Raw genomic sequence first — 19,690 nt, 5'->3', positions numbered from 1 at the left:
AAGAAGATAATAGGAGAGAAGCTTTTGAAATTAAAGGACAACGATGCACAAGAAAAATCAATATAAGGTATATAAAGTAAGTATAAATACTTTAATGGTGAGCAGCAGAAAAGCTTGCAGCATGACACTAGCACAGCCTTCTGATGGGAGCAAAAGGGATTACATCCCCTAGTCTAAAGGTGAGGCTTGATTAGTTTATGAAGGGGCTCACTCTTCTGTAAACATTTAAAACAGGGGGAGGAGGGGCACAAGGGAGTGCTTGAATGCCTCAGGCAGTGCAGAATAAAAGACAACCTTGTCATTTATTTATTTGTTTGTTTGTTTATTATTTCCCCAGCATCAGGGGTACCACAGACAAAAACAAGCAGCAGGAATTGAAATGCGGGACAACAGCAAGGTCCCCAAAACTGCAAAGGTAGCTGCTGCCCAAAGCACAGCCATTGCTCACCATCTCTTCTCAAAGATTTACCAATCAATACCATCTCACATGTGCTTCTGCCTTTGAAGTGATGCAATGTTTCATTAAAAATAATGTCCAGGCAAATTATAAGCACCCTCTGCCCTCCCAGGCACTATGACGGAGGGCTAAGAAGACTTTACTCAGGGGTTTAGGAGTGCTTGCAGAGGGAGTGGTGACACTGATGTAGCTGGTGAACAGGGGAATTTGGTCCTAGCTCTGCAAATAGAAACAGGAAGGTAAAACACGCACCCAAGTTACAGCAGGCAGCCTTTCTGCTCCTGTTTGGGGCTGATCTGTATGAGAGTGAGGAGCACTGCAACATGGCTCACCAGGGGGCTGAGCACCAAAAAGTCTCACTGCAGTGGTGCAGGGGCTGCTGCCCAGTACACTGCCAAGGGTTTTCACCAAAGAGGAGTGTTATGTCCCAAAAGCAGCGAATGAATGGTTTTGAGCATGAAATGCCTGGCAGTGGGTGCAGGCCGTGAGGCCAAGGCAGGGGGCTGACTCATTTGGGTCAGTGAGACCTGGGATCCCTGCCACCCCACCAGTGGTGATGCTGTGCTGCGAGGGCTACCACCATAGGACATGTGCTCACAGCTTTCAGCACAACCCATTTGGGCTTTTGGGCCGGCTGAAGCATAGGGATGGAGTGTGTGCCCTTGCATCTACACGACCAAGAGTACCACCCTGGGACGCATAGGGCTGTGCTGGGTGCTCCCATGGGAGCCTTCGCTCCCCTTGCCAGCGGAGTGGGAAATGGTATCACCCTGCTCTCCTCCCCTTCCTCTTACGCAATGCAGCCAGGAGGGGAGTGACTTGATTTTTTTTTCCCTCTCTCTGGGAGTTGGTTTGCACTTCCTGCCCCTTCCGTGCCTTTGTCTCCACTGGACGCTGCCGAGGGCACACCTGAGGGGTGAAGGCACAGGGGGACAAGGGGGACACCCTTCTCCTAGCATCGGTCCCACCTGAGACTGCACAGGTGGGAGCCGACAGTGTTTGTCTGGGGGTGAGCTGCAGGGTGGGGGGACACTTCGGCCACTGTGGGGAGAGCGGGGACCTGGAGCATGGCCAAAAGGTGGCATGTACCTGGGCACCATCCCTCTTAGCTTCATCTGTCTTCTCTCTCCCTTTAGGAAAGGACTAGGGTCTCAAGGCAGTGAGGACCAGGGAGCCAGGATGGCCTGCAGGAGACCGGGTCCGCAGTCCAGACTTGGGGTCTGCCTGGTGCTGGTGGCAGTGGCAGTTGTCTTCGGTGAAGAGCAGGAGACAAAACCCTTTGGAGAAACCTGCCTGGAGGACTTTACGGTGGGGATGCCGGGTCTGGTGCTGGACACAGACGCCTCCGTCCAGAATGGAGCCACCTTTTTGTCGTCCCCGATGGTCCATCGGGGCAGGGACTGCATGAGGGCTTGCTGTAAGGACCCTGCTTGTAACTTGGCCCTCGTTGAGCAGGTCCCAAACTCAGAAGAAGACCACATCCAGGGCTGCTTTCTCCTCAACTGCCTCTACGAGCATACTTTCGTCTGCAGGTTTGTGAGGAAGGTTGGCTTTCTCAACTTCTTGAAGAAGGATGTCTACGATGCCTACGAGGCAATGCAGAAGCACGGATCTAATGGTAAGGTGCCTATAAGGGATCTGTGCAAACTGGGGCTGGGTGAGCACCGAGGGCTGCTGGCTTCAGTTCTTTCACCTCTCATTTGTGCAGCTGTGCTGCCAAATAGCCAGGATAGAGAGGTGATAACCTTGGGTTTCTGTACGCCTGTCCATGGCAGAGGTTTTCTCTAACTTGGATCGGTGCCTCAGTTTACCTATTAGTAAATGGAGCAGGAGCCATTCTTTAACCTATTTGAGTCGGGTGGAGTGAGTGTTTACTGAATGCAGGCTGTTTTTTTTGATACTTGACAACTCAGAGAAAAACGCTGCTGTTTTTCTTCTCCCTCCCCCCAGGCTTTTAAGGTTGGAAAGTGAAATCCCCTAAAATCTAAACATCGACGCCTTTTAAAGGGCCACATTAATCTGCTAATTGCTCAGGGTCAGGATGCAAGGTGCTTACTTTTCCTTACTCGCCGGGGCAGCGAGGTGCCTCGGTACCACGGGGTTTGTTGGGGTTTGCGTGGTTTTGCTGGGTGGGTTTTGGTTAGAAAGCTCCCCTTCTGGAGGTGGGTTTCTCTTTCCCAGCCTCTGCTTCCCTGCTCGGAAAGTTTGCACCTGGCCTGGTGGAAAACAAAGTAATCTGTAGCTGGCCGCTTGCCATGCACTCTGCAGTCTCTGTAAACATGCAGTGTGTTCAGAAACACCAAAAACACGCCAATTCCTTCTTCTGCCTCCTTTCTCCCTTGTTTTGGAGGAAGCCGAACAAGTCTCTGGCTTGACTGGGTGTTTTGGCAACCATAACCAGTTTATTACCTGTTGATGGATGGGCAGGGCTGCCAGGAGATCCCCATGCAAGACATCCTCCTCGGGGCCACTCCCAGCCCACCCTGGGGGCAAGGAAGAGCAGCTGTACAGATGCCAAGGGCAGCAGCTGGTGCATGGGCTTAGGCCCTATCGTGTGAGCTGAGCGGTCTTGGATCTGCTGTCGGGATGTGCCAGCCTGTGAGGCTGACCACTTTTGTCATGGCAGAGGTGGTTCTCCTGTCCTTTCTCCCCACTAGTGGCATTTTAGGGCCTTCTGGTGAATCTCTAGCTCCCTGTTGCAGTAGTCGTCCCATGTCTTTGTTCCAGGCTCAAAACCCTTTCCAGGGGAGCTGCAGTCAGTGAGGAGCTAAGCCACATCTCCAGGAGTCCGAACTCCTACATGCTTTGCTGTAGGAGGAAAAGGGAATGCATCATCCCCAGTGCATCCTGATTTCACAAGGTTAGATTAAAATATAATGTGCTGTTGAGCAACGCAGCCCTCCACCAGTACAGACCGGTGTGCTGTACAGGGAGGCTGCAGCCCCTCAGCTGCAGGCTGTAGGGCCCAGCATGGCCTACGTGCTGGACTCCGGGAGGCCCCCCCAGATCACTGAGCTGCCTCTAGAGATGTTGTTTGCTGCTCCAGCCTTATCCCTGGCCATGGCAGGACAGGGTGGGTGGGCAGAGCTGGCTCCCCTGACTAGGTTTGGCATCCCAGCCAACGATAGGCAGGTGCTGCCTTGCAAGCCAGCCCTGACACTGCTTCCTGAGGTGCTGTGGTGGGGCAGGAAGGCTGCGTGGAGAGAGGGAAATCATGCTAGAAAGGCTCTGTTAGCACTACTGCTTGCCGTGCCCCTCCTCGCTCACGTGGGGCTTGCGCCATGTCACCACTGCAGGTGTAGGAAGGGCTCGGTCCTTCTACACCCTGTGTTTGCTCTCGGAGCACGCAGGGTGCCAGGCAGGGCTCCAGCTGTGGCAACAGACACCAGGGAGCGAGCTTGCTGCTGTGTGTTTGCATCAGGCTGTTCGTGCTCTGCTTTGTTGGGAAACACGTTTCTGGGGCTAAATCAGGCTATCCTGGCTGAGCCCTCCTCCCCGGGGCAGCTGAGTAGACAGTTAAGAATGCAGATCTTGATTTTGGTTGAGAGCCAAAAAGAATCAACAAAAACAACAACCCCAAATCCCCCTTTCCCCTCCCTAGTCTGTGATAGTGGAGCGGGGTCAGCCCAGGAGGAGGTGGAGGAATGTGGCTGCTGGGAGGGGGGACACGGAGGTGCAGGTGCAGGAGGCCAAGTCAACGCACCCCTGGGCACAATAAGGAAGTTCGGCATGGGTTCAGTTTCTGGACTGTTTGAGGATGCCTGAAGAAGCAGGGTGAAACAGGTGAGTAAGGAAGCAGTTTTCAGCATGCCAGGCTTTCCTCCCATGTGTTTTTAGGGAAAAAAAAAAAAAAAAAAAAAAAAAAAAAAAAGAAGAAAAAAACCCCTCTTGGACCTGATTTTGTGCTGCAGGCAAAGCTGTTGGCCCACTGTTGTGCTGCATCTCTGTGAAAATGGAAAGCTCTTCTGGAGCCTGGGTTGTCATCACCCCCCCGAGGCTGGGCTCCAAAGGATGGCAGGAAGCTTATGCACTGCTTTATAGTCTCTTTCCTTTACCAGCTGCCAGGTATCCTCAGAGCCTCCAGGGTATGCTCCAGACAGTCTCTGCAAAAATTAGGATTAAAAGCATGTTTTCCTAATGAATAGTGAAATATATATTTATGTAGTTTAGAAGCCCCACTGGGTGACATTAAAGAAAAAAGCCACATATTCCAAGACTCACTGGGAGCAGGCCTGGTGAATTAAGAGGTTTATATGTGTTCAAGAGGAGACTAGATAATTCTTGAAAGAAAGAGCACACCTGCGGACTGCTGAATAGACAAATTTAATTTTGGAGTGTTTCCTGACACTGATGGAAGCAACTGAAAGCTAGGAGAGTATTACGGGGGAAGCATCATGTATCCCTGCCCCGTTCTTGCTCTTCGTTGAGCATGTACAGAGAGACCACTGGAAACTGGGACAGGGGCACCCCTGATCTACCGCACTGCAGCCACTCCTGGGTTTTTATGTCTTCAGAAAAAAGGTACTGGTAAGAGAGAACACAGCTGCAATCTAACCTCTGCACATCATCTAAGTATGTTTTCAGTATTCTGGAGTGCAAGAGCTTCTGAGTCCAGTGTAAGATGGCGATGGCAGTTTGGTTCTGCCTCTTGCCTGCTCCAGCTCCTGTACATCCTGAAGCCTCTGCTGGCATTGTTAAGAGGCACTGTCCCCTTAAATCACTTCCCAGACTGAACTTTGCTGCGAGTTTTCTGCCTGGCTCATTCGGGAGGGGCAGGCTCACCGTGCACTTTGTCGGTAATAATGGAGCCCATTTTTGTTTAGGTAACCATGAGCTTATTCTGGTCTGGGCAAACCAGTTCTGGGCGTGAAACTGGAAAATAACCTCCCTGAACCTTTGTCCGTTTCTTGAACTGAACCCCTTGTGGTGGTTGTGAAACACTCGGCAACACTCTCCTTGACTTTGAGTGGGAGACAGGCTTGAAGGTGGGAGACAGGGAGCGCGGAGGAACATTGGGGGTGCAGGAGGTGCCTGCTCCCACCTAACCGTGGATGGAGCTTTGCAGGTTACAGCATTGGTGACACACTCAAAATGGAGAGCTCCCCGGGCCGACATCTGCCTTTGAAGGTTTGGTCCAATCGCCATCCCCAGGTGCCCAGCACAGGGAAGAGGGGGAACTGCAATGTTGGTCCCCACATCACCCATGCAGAGACCGATGATGGGTCCTTGGGGACCAGTCCAGCTCCCTGCTGCATGGCTGTAGAGAGGTTAAGCTGACCTGCTCTGTGCTTCTTCTGTAAACCATTGCACAAGCCTCTAGAAACTAATCCTGAGAGCTGCTTTGCCTTACATGAGTTGTAGAAAAACTTTATGGCTTTATTGTGACTGGATTTACTGCCCAGCCAAGACAAATCCCTGCAGAAATTTCTCTTTTTCCAAGCAACTGTTCTGTTACCCTTCCCCTTTCCCCCTTCCTCAGGCAAATTAAAATCACCACAACATCCTTCATTACCTTGCCTGTTATTGTGCAGTTTCCTAGTGCAGGTGGGTGAGATTTGCATGACCCCAAGCTGCGAGCTGTTTGCTTTCGCATGGCAGCCGTGGCACACAGGGCAGAGCAGGGATTCAGTGCTGGCAGGGGAGCAGCACTGCTGCCCTGCCTCCTTGCTTGGGCTCAACTGGCGCCTCAAAGCCTCCGAGGTTGTGTGTCTCATGCCTGGACACCAGCCTGGAATTTGGGTGGCCTTGTTTCTGTTCCCGCCTCTGCTGCTGACTTGCCTCGTGGTTTTGAGTAGTAGCTTTTGTCCACAGCGAGGTGCCTCCGTGTCGCCAGCACTAGCACTGCTCATCTTGCTTCTGAGCTGCTGCTGGGGACACAAGCAGGCAGTAGGTGACAATACACAAGCAATGGCAATCTCAGCACATTCTGCAGTATTTTAAGTATTGCTTTACAGTCTCAAGTACTCAGGGTGTTATCTCCCTGAGCACTGGAATGAAGGAAATCTGGTTTTCTGCGAATTTGTGTCTTGAGGGCAGCAGCTGATGTGAAAGCCCCAAAAGAGAAGCCCTCTGCCTGTGAGCTTTGCTTTCTCCTGCAGGATTTCACTGGCACCTGCCTCCCCACCTCATGCTTACTTTTGCACCCCTTGTAGGAATTCAGTATCTTTTAAATTTCTGTTCCCCTGTCAACTTTGGTTTGGATTTACTCATTGGTAGAGGTGAAGCCAGACAAACTATATAAGCCTCGAAACTTACTCACTGTGTAAGATTTGAAAAGTTAAAAAAAAAAAAAAAAAAAAAAAAAAGCAAAACATGGGGCTTGAAATCTGAATATATTATGGGTCATTTAAATCTGGGATTTTGTTTTTAAGCATTTTGGATTTATCCTATTGAGTTTTTCTCCAGGATCATTAAAAAAAATAATAATAATCCTTTTCCTATCTATTTTCTGATTGGAAGCTGAAGTTGTTGCTTGACAATGTGACCCCAGTAGCTGGTGCTCCACAGTAAAGAGCACAACAGCATCGTAAAGCTTTAATCTCCCTACTAATTATGGACTTCTATGGAAATTTTCCAGAGACCAAAGAGCATTATAGCAAAGGCAACTTTCATTTTCAGACTGCCTTTCAGAGCAAAAAGAACTGAATGGAGGAGCTCCCTTCCAAGAGCAGCTTGTTGGCATTTACCCTGTGTTAGTAAGCACTTGGTTATGAAGCTCAGGTGGAAAATTCCCACTGAAGGCTTTACATAGTCAGTGTAATGAAAATGCTCCAAAGTTGCTGAGCTTTCAGAGGTCCTAAGGAGAAAAGAGAGAGTCATCTGAAAAAGAAATCCTTTGTTCCTAGTGAAAGGTCCTCTTTTGAAGTCACTGCACATAAGCAAATCCTCTGGTTTTCTGGGGTGAACAGGCTTGGGAGTTTCTCTCATCAGAGATGGAGTCTGGAGAGGTAGCTGGCCTGTTAATCAGAACAGACCTTTTACTTCACTGTTCAATCCACAAGCCAAAGCAACTAGATTTATCAGTGATAAAATGCTTGGCTTGTCTTTTATGTATATATGTATGTATTTATTTATTTATGTATTTATTTATTACAATGTGCATGCTTAAAAATGCCGAGGAAAAATATGATCTGGAGTAAGATCTTGTTGTAAGATAACAACCAGCCTCTGTGGTGCTGAAGAACTGGTCTTTCCCTCACCTATTGGGCTCACCCTGGCAGGAGGGTGGCAAGGAGCAGACTGTTTCTCCAGGTCATGCTCGTGGTGTTTGCCTGTCAGGAATGGCAGGAATGTGTCCCCTTCCCAGGGTTCGTACTGCTGTGTACAGCATAGTTGTGTGGCTGTTTTCCTCTGTTTCTTTGGGGAGAATTGGCAGCTGCACTCATGCTTTTGGCTATGAATGCTCCTGTGGCCCTTGGTAAGATCTCTTGAAAATAAAGTGAAACTCCATTTATTCATTCTACCAGCTCTGCTCAAACCAAGAGGCACCAGGCTCACCAGCCCAGCTCAGTGTCTTCCAGCAGCCTCTGTGCCAGGTGAAGGCAGGATCTATCACTTTGGCATGCAGCCCTGGGGAGGGAGCAGCAGGCAGCGATGCCTCACCCAAAGGCCAAAGGACATCAGGGTGGGCACCTCTGCCTCTGATGCAGATGTCATCTTTCCGGCCTCTTTCAGGCCTCTCGGCCTGTTTTGGTGGTTGCTTGTCAAAGGCTCATTGGGTCATCCCACCCAACGCTTCCATGAGAAGATGGGCTAAAAGATAAGGCTGGTGACAGTCTGCGGAGAGCAGACCAGTGTGATAAAGTTAACTGCAAGCCCTGCAGCTGCATGAGCTAGAAGTAACCAAGCTGTTCTCACACAATGAAACCACAGTCCCTCCAGCCTGGTGACAAGGGTGGCTGGGGACCAGGCTGCAGATGGAGCTTGGGAGGGCTGGTACGTAAATACCCTTGTAAATAAAATACCCCTATAAATACCCTTGGCAATTCTGCATCTGAAAAGGCTGAGCACAGTGCTTGGAGGTCAAAAAAGGGAAGGTTGATTTCATCTGGTGGCAGCAGCCTTTGTAAAACCTGAATGGGACTGATCATCTTCACTTCGTTTTGGTATTTGAAGATATGGAAAATAAAAGGTTCTGGGTGGACATGTGGCCAGTCTGACCTGGAAAACATGTTGCAAAACCCTCCATTCTACTTAATTTATAGATGAAAGAACTTACAAGTAGGTTGTTTCAAACGTCAGTTTTGTTTGTATGTATGCCTTACAATCCAGGTCCCTTCAGTAGGCTCTTGCAAGAGGCAACAGCTGGGACATGAATCCAGAAATACTTACATGGGAAATTAGGAGCAGGACTGTAACAATGAAAGTAATTAGCTGGAGGAATAGTTTTCCAAGGGCTTTGGGCACTTTTCTTCAGTCCCAATTGTATCAAAATGGTAGAGTAACATAGCTAGATTAAAAGTGAACATTGATGCAATTCCAAAAGGCTTAGGCTGAACTTGAACATTGTGTCTTGGACTTGGTACGGGAACTACCAGGTGGAGTTTTATGGCTGGATGTACGCAGGAGACATTCATGACAAAGGGGGTAATGAGTCAGGCTTACGGTGTCACTGCGTAGTCTGATCTGGCTGGCATGGGCAGAGATCAGTTTTCCTCTCCTAAGCGCACAGCCTGTGCTTAGGAGAGGAAAAAGTGCTTAATGGACTGAGGAGGCTGCTAGCAAGCTAATCCATGTGATGGCACAGAAGTAATAATGGCGTGAATGGCATTTGTGTGCATTTTCTAAGGCGCGCATGTCAGTGTGTAAGATCATGTGGAGGAGGGCTGTTTTCCACCCAAACCCCACCTTGCACAGTTAAGTACACAACACAGCACTTACGGCTGGCAGTAGGAATGATGAGAGTCCGTCCCACATTCTTGAACACCCACATCAGGTCATCTCCCGAAGTGTCGGGGTGGAGATTGCTCTGTGCTGTTTTGCGAGGATGTGGTCCAGCTGCTGGAAGCATGGTGGCTGTAGCCACAGGGACACCCTCCTCCAGTGACTCCTGTGGGCAGAAACAGCTCAAAGGCACTGACAGAGTGGGTTGTGGAATTGTTAAATTACAGAGGGCAGCAGTAACGGTATTGATCGCCAGTTGCTTGCTCAGGCTGCAAGAAGCACAGCTGTTTAAAAGTGTTTTTCCTTTCAGTGGATGATGTCTGTATTCATTTACCCCAGAAGAGTCCCCCCTTCCCCATGATGGAAACAAGGACTGGACCCTTCAGCCTCTTACCCAAGCCTTTCTCTGCACTTCTTCCACAGATGACCGTCCTCCAATAGCCCGCATTGGCAGGGACATGCGGGTACAGCCGGGGGAGCCAGTGATGCTGAGAGGCGCAGAGAGCACAGACGACCGTGGGATTGTCAGCTATGAATGGAAACAGATCCTCGGTGACCCCTCTGTGGAGATGAAGGTACGGAGATGCATGAAGGAAGCAGCTTGTTCAGTGTCACCTGCGGTCTGCTCCAGGCTGGGCTCTCCATGTTTAGCTGAGCTGGAGCAGAAATCGTGTCTCCTGACAAGCTCCAAGATTTCTGGAGTGTGAACACCATCTTGTAGATGTTAAATGTGACTTGTGGCTCTAGAAGAGCAAATGGTTGCTGTTAAACTTCCGTGAAATACTCTAGAAAGCCTTGGAGCTTGTATGGAGCTCTTGTGGAGTTCCCATGCAAGAATTAGCAAAGGAGTGTACCAGGCCTACAGCTGATTTTGAAGACTAGCAATATCTAACTCTAGGGTGCTGAGGGGGCTACAGAAATCTGGAAATGCTGCTTTCCTTCTTTCTTTCCCCTAGCATAGCCAAAGCAACTTTCACCCTACCCACCCCAAACAAAACTAAACAAACAATAACTAACTAAGTAACTAAACCAAAACAAAAAGAGTCATCTTTATCTTTACTCCTCTTACCTACTTTGGAAGAGTAGGGAATATGTGAAGACAATTAAGAAATATTTGAGTATTTTAGAGCAATGCATAAAGGTATCACAACTGCTACATTTCAAAATGCTCTGCTTAATGAACAAGTCTGCCTTTGCTCTTTGGCCATGCGATTTCCTGCATGACACTGGCTGCAAAGTCCAGGACAAACTTACCACTGGCCTTTAGTATTAAGCTAATGTGTTTTTAGTGTTTCAACTACCTTAAGATGTTATATAGCAACACTGTCTTGAAACGTAACTAAAAAGGCAGAAACGGGATACAAATAGATGCCCAGCATTGTCAACAAACTTTGAGAAAAAGTTTGTGTTTATAATAACAAAACTTTATTTTCTGACAAAATAATTTCTTCTCTTTTAGAAACCTCTTAGCAGGCAAATAAATATGCACTCTATTTCATTTCTGAAACTAAATATACTTTCCATATTCCAAATTAAATATATTTCTCAAATATACCTAGCATATTTCCTATGTGCTATATAAATTATTCATGACAACTTTAATTTTTAAAGAGGTAAAATAAAAACTGCAGACACTTTAGGCCTCTCCGAAGTCTTTTGTTTCCCACATGCCTTCACAACATCCCCAGACGTGAAAATTCTTGTTAGGCTTCTGGTACTCTTTTGCTCTGTTACTCCAGCTGGGTATCAGCAGTCAGAATCCAGCCTGTGGATTTGGTGGGCACTGTACAGCACTGAGATCAGGACATGGAGGTGCTTGAGCGGGTGCAGAGAAGGGCGACGAAGCTGGTGAGGGGCCTGGAGAACAAGTCCTACGAGGAGCGGCTGAGGGAGCTGGGCTTGTTCAGCCTGGAGAAGAGGAGGCTCAGGGGTGACCTTATCGCTCTTTTTAGGTACCTCAAGGGAGGCTGTAGCGAGGTGGGGGTTGGCCTGTTCTCCCACGTGCCTGGTGACAGGACGAGGGGGAATGGGCTTAAGTTGAGCCAGGGGAGTTTTAGGTTAGATGTTAGGAAGAACTTCTTCACTGAAAGGGTTGTTAGACATTGGAACAGGCTGCCCAGGGAAGTGGTGGAGTCCCCATCCCTGGAAGTCTTCAAAAGACGTTTAGATGTAGAGCTTAGGGATATGGTTTAGTGGGGACTGTTAGCGTTAGGTTGGAGCTTGGACTCGATGACCTTGATTTTCCAACCTAGAAAAATTCTGTGATTCTGTGATTCTGTGAGATATTTTTAATGCCAAAATTCTGCTTGATTGTTTCCAGCCAAGTTTCTTTCTTCTTAATGCAGCAGAAGCACGGGTCTTGCTTGGCTTTGCTCATGCCCTCATTATGTGTGCCTCTTCTCCATTAGCCTTTCTTTTGCATTCTCAGAAGCAGGAAGAAGACCAAGTAGAAATCTCCAACCTACAGGTGGGCACTTACGTCTTCCAGCTTACTGTCACAGACACCGCCCAGCAGAGAGACTTCACCAACATCACCATTGTGGTGCTGAATGCTGAACAGACTGAAGGTGAGCCTGAGCCCACAAACATGTAGCTGGAGTCCCCAGGCCTGGGTGCTGTTCTGGCATTGCCAGTGCTCGTCTCAGGGGTTAGATGGGAGAAGAGCATGGCCAACAGACCAGGCTTGCATGTCAGCTTTTCCCAGTAAAAGTCTGCACCTGACAAGTAGTGGAAAGTCTCTGCATTCATAGTGCTCTATTTTAGAGTTTTCTCATCCTCTGCAGAAGTGGTGCAATAATCTGTTCCTCTCTGTATGACACTGCTCCCTCTGCTGGGTAACACCAGAGTGGCTGGAGCATGGAGTTTATCAAGGGTGTAAGAGAGGAGAACCCAAAAGGCCTTGTTGACTCCACAATTTTGTTGTGAAGGGCCTAATTCCCTTAAGCCATGAGACAGGTGGAGCTGTCTGCATGACATTCAGAGTCACCCTAAAATGTTTAGTATGACAACCACATTATGGGCAAAGGGTTCTTGGACAAATGGTTGACTAGAATTTCTTCTTCTACTTCAGGTACCATAAAAATATAAGAACAGGCATATCAGGTCACTCTAAAAGTCTGTTAGAAATCCAGTACACTGCATCCAACAGCATCCAGAATTTGATATTTGTCAGTAGCTAGAACATGACAAGCTATCAGTAAATCCCTAGTATGCGTGGCTAGTCACCAAGGAATTTACAGCCTTTTTAAGCAAAAGAGCATGCCTCCGTGTTAAATATCCATGGATGACTCTTTGCACAGCAGTAGCATCCTTTAGCAGAGAGTTTCATAGATGAACTCTGTGCTGTGTGCTTTTATGAATGTGGCACCTTCTAATTTGATTTTGTGGCCATAAAAGCCTGCCTCTCATATAAGTAAACATATAATGTGATTCTCTACTTGCCTTCTGCATACCACTCAGGATTATGTAAATCTTTCAGACAAATGTCTACACCGTTGACAAAATTTCCTTTGAAAGATTTTCTCCTTGGTGCGAATGTAAAGCAAGCTAACCAGAGCCTTCTGTGCTAACTTTCTCGATAGAGCATTGCTTGACTCCAAAGAAAGTGGGTTGGTGTCGCGGCTCTTTTCCACGCTGGTTTTACAACCCAGCCCTTCAGCAGTGCGAGGAGTTCATTTTTGGCGGATGCAAGGCCAACAAGAATAACTACTTACGGGAAGAGGAGTGTAAACTCGCCTGCAAGAATGTTAAGGGTGAGTCTGCTTCAAAAATCGACCCCCTCTTTCTCACAGGACTGGGATGTCCATGTGGGCAGGTACTGCAGCTTCTTGGCTGGCAGCTAGCGGTAGAGCTGAGGAGAGCTGGCTAATTACAGTGGGGAATCCTGCAGTGCTGATGTGTCTGACCCAGTTCCTGGAGCTCTGCTCCCCACTCAGTGCCAGCTCAGCTCCACTCAGTCAGCATCAAGCGTCACCACAGACTTGTTGGTGTAACCAGACAGGACAGGCAATGGCAAGAGCTGTCTCATTCTGGCTCAGCCTCTTCAGAACCAGGTATACCTGGTGTGTCTCTGGCTGCAGAAACCCTCACCAAAGCCTTGTGCCACACCTTAAGCCTAAATTCAGTATTTGCATCCCACACTGCTACAGGTCTCTGTTCTAGAAAATATATATTTATTAGGTGAAACATGAAGGCAATATAAAGCTGATCCTAAGCTGGCAAAGTGATGTGGTAGTAAATTTATTTTGTTTTCCCCCTTATCTCTTCAGGTTCTGTTGGTGGGCGACAAATGCCAGGTAAGCCTCCTGCACCCCTCTGTGATCCTACCCTAAGCTCAGGCTTAGTGTCTCATATCCATTCCTGTGGCTTTTTGATTAGCAGTCAGTGTGGAAGCGAGGTGTTGGAAACTAATTTCTCTACCAAGCCTTTCACTTTCACGTCATAGGTTAATTCAGGTTGGAAATTACCTCTGGAGGTCACCTGGTCCAACCCACTACTCAAAGTAGGGCCAGCTCTGAGTCATGTAAGGTTACTCAGGACTGTGTCCAGGCCAGTTTTGGGTATCTCTGAGGAAGGAGATTTTATGCTCTGTCTGGACAACCCTCATTATATTTTTTTCCCTTCTATGGAATCAGTTTCCCTTGTTGCAACTTGTGTCTGTTGCCACTCATCCTATTACTGTGCACCTCCAAAAAGAGTCTGTCTTTTCCATAACTTCATGCTAGGTCATGTGCTCCAACCTCTTCCTGAGTCTCTACAGCTTCCCTCCGGTATGCCAGTGTCTTTTGTGACTGGGGAGCTCAGACCTGGGCACAGCACTGACCAGCTGGGACCACCTCTGGGTCAGAGGGGAACAACCACTTGTCTCCGCCAGCTCTCCCAGCCCGGCGTGCAGTTGGCCAGCCTTGCCACAAGAGCTCTCTGCTGACACACATCCAGCGCGTCCATCCTGACCCCCAGGGCCTCTTCTGCAGGACTCCTTTCTCTCTTCTTGGTGTCGGACCGGTGCTCTTGCATGGGGTGGTTCTGTCTCAGGTGTGGGACTTTTAGTTTGCTGCTTTGTCTTGGCATTTGCCTTTGCACTTCGTGAGCAAAGCTGAAAACCTTCCCCCGCCTACCCTGCTCTCCCTGCATGCCACTGTGTCCCCTGCTACCCCCATTCCATATTATTCACAAGCTTTTAGTGGCTTCACTGCCCCAGTCTCTGCCCTTAAGCCAGGGACTGGGAAGCCTGTGGACAGACCCTCCCAGTGAAGACGGAGGCAAAGAAGGCATTGAGTCTTCAGCCTTTTCTGGGTCTTTTGTTACCATGTCCCCATGGTGACTGGAGCATTAACCTGTCTTGCTTCCACGTTCGTGAGCTTTTTTTTGAGAGGAAGCAAGGCTGTTCTCAGAGGAGTGCTTGCCTTATAAACGAGAAATTGCATTTTTTTTTCTTTTTTGAGTACAGTGGCACTGAAGAGAGAGCTTTGCCAGCCCTATCACCAGCTTTTAAGTCCTTCATAAAGCATCTATGTGGCAGGGAGAAAGAATGAATTTTAATGAACTATTTGAACTGTTTCTGATGTAGTATGCAATGGGAACTGTCAGGCCCCCTCCTTCAGATGCAAGGATGGCTGCTGCATTGATGCCTATCTGGAGTGTGACGAAACTCCAGACTGTGCTGATGGATCAGACGAGGTGTATTGTGAACAATGTAAGTTCTTCAAATTCTGGGTTAGAACACTTAGTATATGCACAGGAATGAGCACAATATAAGTTGCATCTGTTGACTCAATGCTTTCTGTTGCCCTGTATTCTTACTGCTGACGCTGCATGAACTCTTTTTGCAGTATTGCCATATTTGCAGGTTCTGCTATCTCCCTTGTTGCTGCTGACTGCTACAGCTGCTTTTCCTGCTGGGATGTTCCTTGCACTCTCTTCTCTGTGCCTGCCTGTAAGACTTGAGAGCCTGTCCTCTCCTCCTCTTCCAGTATTTTATCTCCGAATGACCTCACCTGCTCTCCTCATCTTTGGAGATGGGAAAATAAGCCGTTATTTCTCCCAGTTTGTCCAGCATCTCAGTCCCCTCAACATCCTCACATTATGCTAATATAAATGCACAGTGGCAAGCTGCTGAAATTTCTAATCCCTCCTTCCTTCCTCCGTCTTCTCACAGTATTCTCATAATCTCTTCCCTATCTGTGTGCATTTTGTTACCTTTCTAGGCTGCAAGCATATGATTTGCTTCTCTTGACCTCTCATTTCCTGCACTAATACTCTTTCATACTTTTTAAAAATCTGGAGTAAGAACAGTTTCCCCATTTTTTGTGATGGAAAAATGTAAGAAAGCAGCCTTTGCTTTTCTTAGTTTCTCCTCTGTATTTGTGGAACTGACATTGGGAATAGTTTCTAGTTGTTACACTTTATTTTCCTGTGTTCCTTTCATAGCACGGAGATATCTAAGAACCTCAGGTTACATCTTTTTCCTTGGCTTGTAATAGTAAACAAATATTCAGGAAAGCCCTGTCTGCCCATGTCTAAGTGGATGGAAGCTTTTCTTTATTTTTTGTATTCAACTGGTGAGAGAAGTTTTAACATGAAATGTTTCTTTTGCAGATGCTCGTGAGTTCAATAGACTGCAGAAAATCAACATTACACAAAAGCAGGGTATGTACAGAGCACCTAGGCGGAGATCTGCCAGCTTTTGCCTTTCTCTTCAGTTTTGTAGTGGCAGCTCACCTTGGCAATGCCAATTTGAGCATCTGCCAACTGGGCAGTGAGCACCTGAGAGCCACAGGTCTCACCATGGATGCCCTCTGCCACAGTGCTTGTGCTCTTCTGCCATGAGCAGATGTTCCTGCTCTGGGAATGTGCTGCTTGGGCTAGAGCATCTCTCCCTTGCTTTGCCAGATCACTGTGTGGACTTGCCCAACACTGGGCAGTGCTCAGAGAGCATCCCCCGCTGGTACTATAACCCGTTCTCCGAGAAATGCGACCGCTTCACCTATGGGGGCTGTGGTGGCAACAAGAACAACTTTGAAGAAGAGGGAGAGTGCATGAAATCGTGTTCAGGCATCACAAGTAAGCAGGCATAGTGAGGGCTGGAGTTTTACTGATCAATCTTGGAAAATCCCTCAAGATTAAGTTCTGTGGTGACAAAGAGGCAGTGACTTGGGAGCCTTCAGAGAAAGCAGTTCTGTTCTCAACCCCTGGCCATGCCCCAGAGCGTTCTGCAATATACAGTTGCTTGTGGGGAACAGTGCATGTCTACAGCACTTCTCTGGAGTGCAGTCTGCCACTTCTCAGAGCTGAAAAAACGTTTTGGGTGCTGATGTTTAAAAATGTTCAGAGGAGCATGACAAAACCAGCCAGAGATATGCTATGGCCTCTGTAAAAACAACATCATTTTCTAGCTTGGCTCCAGCTCTCCACAAGAGGGAGGGGAGAAATGAAGAAAATTCTCAATGACACATATTAGGAAGGAGTTTTAAACAAACAAGGGAAAACTTTCACCCTGTAGTGCCCTGTAGGTGTTGCTGTGGAGACCAACAGCAGACCTAGGAGGAATTCTGACAAACTGCATCTGCTAGGAGGCAATGTTGCTGCTTTTCTGAAGTGACAGCCTCAGGCAGAGCATGCCTCACAGGGCTGCCCCAACAGCTCAGTACCAGGGCTGTCAGGAAGGATGGTGTATGCATGTAGTCACTTCACTGTACTGGGAATGCACTCCTCAGAATCCTGTCTTAGCCCTTGTTCCGCCCTTTCTTTGTAAAACTTTTTTCCTGTCTCTGCTCTCAATTCAGAAGCAGATGCCATTGGCCGGAGATGGGAATCATTCGAGCCACAGGGTGCTATGCTAAGTGAGTAACAGTTCTTCATACAGAGCTTCTTTGTTGCTTTCACTCTGTCCTGAAAAAAACAGTGTCCTGACTTGTGGGACACTAGCAGTGGCCAGAGAGATTCTTCTGTGGACTGTGTGTCTCTGGGCCAATTTCTTCATCTGTGACTCGGTAGCTCATAGCAAAGGCTCCCGATTTCCTTTTTATCAACATGCATGAACGTTCAACATCAAAAAATGACAAGGAAAATTCTTCCTAATGGCCATATTTACAAAAGAACTGCTAGCTTCTGAAAAAAGAAAAAAAAAAAAAAAAAGAAAAAAAAAAAAAGGAAGCCCAAGTGGTTATGTGAATAATGTGTGGTGCTTGGTTGTGGGGACATCTTGTGACCCCATACCCTCCTCTCTACAATTCTAAAGAACACCAAAGCCATTGAACTACAAGTTCTTAAAGTAACAACACATTAAGCTTGGTGTCCTTTTTCACCACGGGGCTGTAAGACTTCTTTCTTCAGTAGAAAACTGGAATTATATCTTTCTGTACTTCAACCCTAGAGGGTGATTTAACCCTCACGTTCACCCCAGCTCTCAAATGCATCATGTTTGCCATCATGTCGATCAATAACATAGGAGTTTGGTCAGTTGTAAGGCTGTTGACTGCTGTGCTCACAGCACTGCAAGCTATTGGGGTGCTTCTCTGCGACCACCCCGCTGATGTATGAAGAAAGGTCAGCATTAGAGAAGTGTTTGGTGTTTATACATCGACAAGTCTGCCAAAGTCACTGAATAGCCTTTAGAGGGCGTGGTGCATCTGAGAAACGACAGGAGCCTTGACTTGAGAGAGATGATGGCAGTACCTTGTCCGTACCCTTATGCCATGTGGTTCTCTTCTTTGCTCTTCACCCAGTTTTTCAGTGACCACTCGGTTGCCAGCCCACCCCTCCTCCTTTTTGCCATCACAGCTTCTCCAGCAGCTTTTGTGTGTGCTCCTTCTTGACCCCCCGTGCTGTGCCAGAGCTTGTGGAGCAGCCCTCCTAACACATTCGTGTATCCCCTGCAGGTGCCTTTGAGGTGGTGATTGCTGTCCTCCTTGGCGTCTGCATCATGGTGGTCCTGGTGATCATCGGCTACTTCTTCCTGAAGAACAGGAGGAAGAACAGCCGTCGCCGTCAGCCGACCACTGCTACCAACTCCACCCTCTCCACCACAGAGGACACCGAGCATCTGTTTTACAACGGTGCCACCAAACCAGTCTGACCCACAGCCTCTCTCTGTCCAGCCGCGCACTGGGACATTCCCAAGAACTTCTGGAGTTTTGTTTTTAGACAGGGGCCTGTGCCTGAAGGGCTTTTTTTTTTTTTTCTTAAAGACATTTGTAGCATGAGGCCAAGATCTAGCCATGATTTGGTGGTAATAGTGGTTGTGATTGTCCTGGCTAAATGGCTGCTCTGGACTGAGGACCTGGGAGCATTCTGATGCTCTCTGATGTCTATTCCTTTCTAACCTCAAACAATCCAGTGAAAACTCTGAATGACGACTTTCTTCCTTCTCAAACATGGAGCACAAGTCAGCTCTACTTACTGAAGGACCCTGAGATTGCATCTGTGTAGCGTTCATATTGGTGAATGGTGCAAGCTCACCAGAGCCAGCAATTTTGTGTTTGCAGTGCCGCTTCCTTCCACCCAGCCTCATAGTTTCTGCCCTTTCCCCACTTTGCAAGGTGACCCTGCCTTCCTGCAGTCCTCCTGGTCATGGTGAGCCTCGTGGGGACTGTGTGCTTCGGGTAACTGGCTGGACCTGTTCTGAGAGTTCTGCGACACTGTCCAGTGGTTCCTGTTCTCATGATTTCTCATGACAGAAGGAAACAGAAATACCTGTTTTAATCACTAGGCTTTGCTTTTTAACAGAAAAGCGCACCTAGATTTTTTTTTTCTGGCTGGCTGTCACATTACAGCCACCTACATACAGTATGTGTCCACCATTTTCTCTCCCTGAGTTGCCCTGGTTTCTTTTCCAGTGTTCAGCCTGACCCTGAGCACATTGACATAATACCTATTTATTCTCACTTGAAATGAAAGGGAATGTCCTGACTTTCCTGTTGATGGTGAGGGGAGGGCAGAAGGACCCAGCTCCCCCCATTACTGCTGTGGTGCCAGCCAGTGCTGACCATGGCAAACCTTGTGCTCCTAAAGGGGCTGCCCAGAAACCTTGTGGGAAAGCACTGCCTGGTGTTTGGGAAGCATCCTTTGAGGGAGGTAGGGAAGGAGAGGTTGTTGAGGAGACTTGCAGTGAAGGAACCAGAGGGTTCCTTGGAGGCACTGAGGCCATCTCCATGGCCCTGGCTGTCCCACCGAGCAGTGCCGGTGGCTGCTGCTCCCTCCAGGAAGCTTGTGCTGCTATTTTGGTTTTCCTGCCCTCTCCTCTGAGCACACAGCTGCTGACCTGAGTCCCTGGCATCAGGAGCAGGCCAGCTACATCCTCCTGCCTGCTGGCCTGTCCCTCCTGGTGCAAGATGAGCCCAGCACCGGGAG

General features: G+C 48.2%; 1 protein-coding gene across 1 annotated transcript; it reads left to right on the top strand.

The window, feature by feature from the left end:
• Positions 1-1,636: 1,636 nt before the first annotated feature.
• SPINT1 (serine peptidase inhibitor, Kunitz type 1) lies at positions 1,637-18,566 on the top strand (the record flags this gene model as incomplete). The annotated part of the gene is made up of 10 exons (XM_084287909.1): positions 1,637-2,075; positions 9,764-9,915; positions 11,769-11,907; positions 12,922-13,092; positions 13,609-13,635; positions 14,910-15,035; positions 15,938-15,988; positions 16,232-16,402; positions 17,125-17,181; positions 18,220-18,566. 10 exons carry the CDS (start codon positions 1,637-1,639, stop codon positions 18,414-18,416), a joined length of 1,530 nt encoding a protein of 509 aa, XP_084144035.1. The 3' UTR covers positions 18,417-18,566.
• Positions 18,567-19,690: the final 1,124 nt, after the last annotated feature.

This window comes from Netta rufina (genome assembly GCF_964035555.1).
Source record: "Netta rufina genome assembly, chromosome: 5".
Lineage (NCBI taxonomy): Eukaryota > Metazoa > Chordata > Aves > Anseriformes > Anatidae > Netta > Netta rufina.
This window is presented reverse-complemented; position numbering and strand designations above follow the sequence as displayed.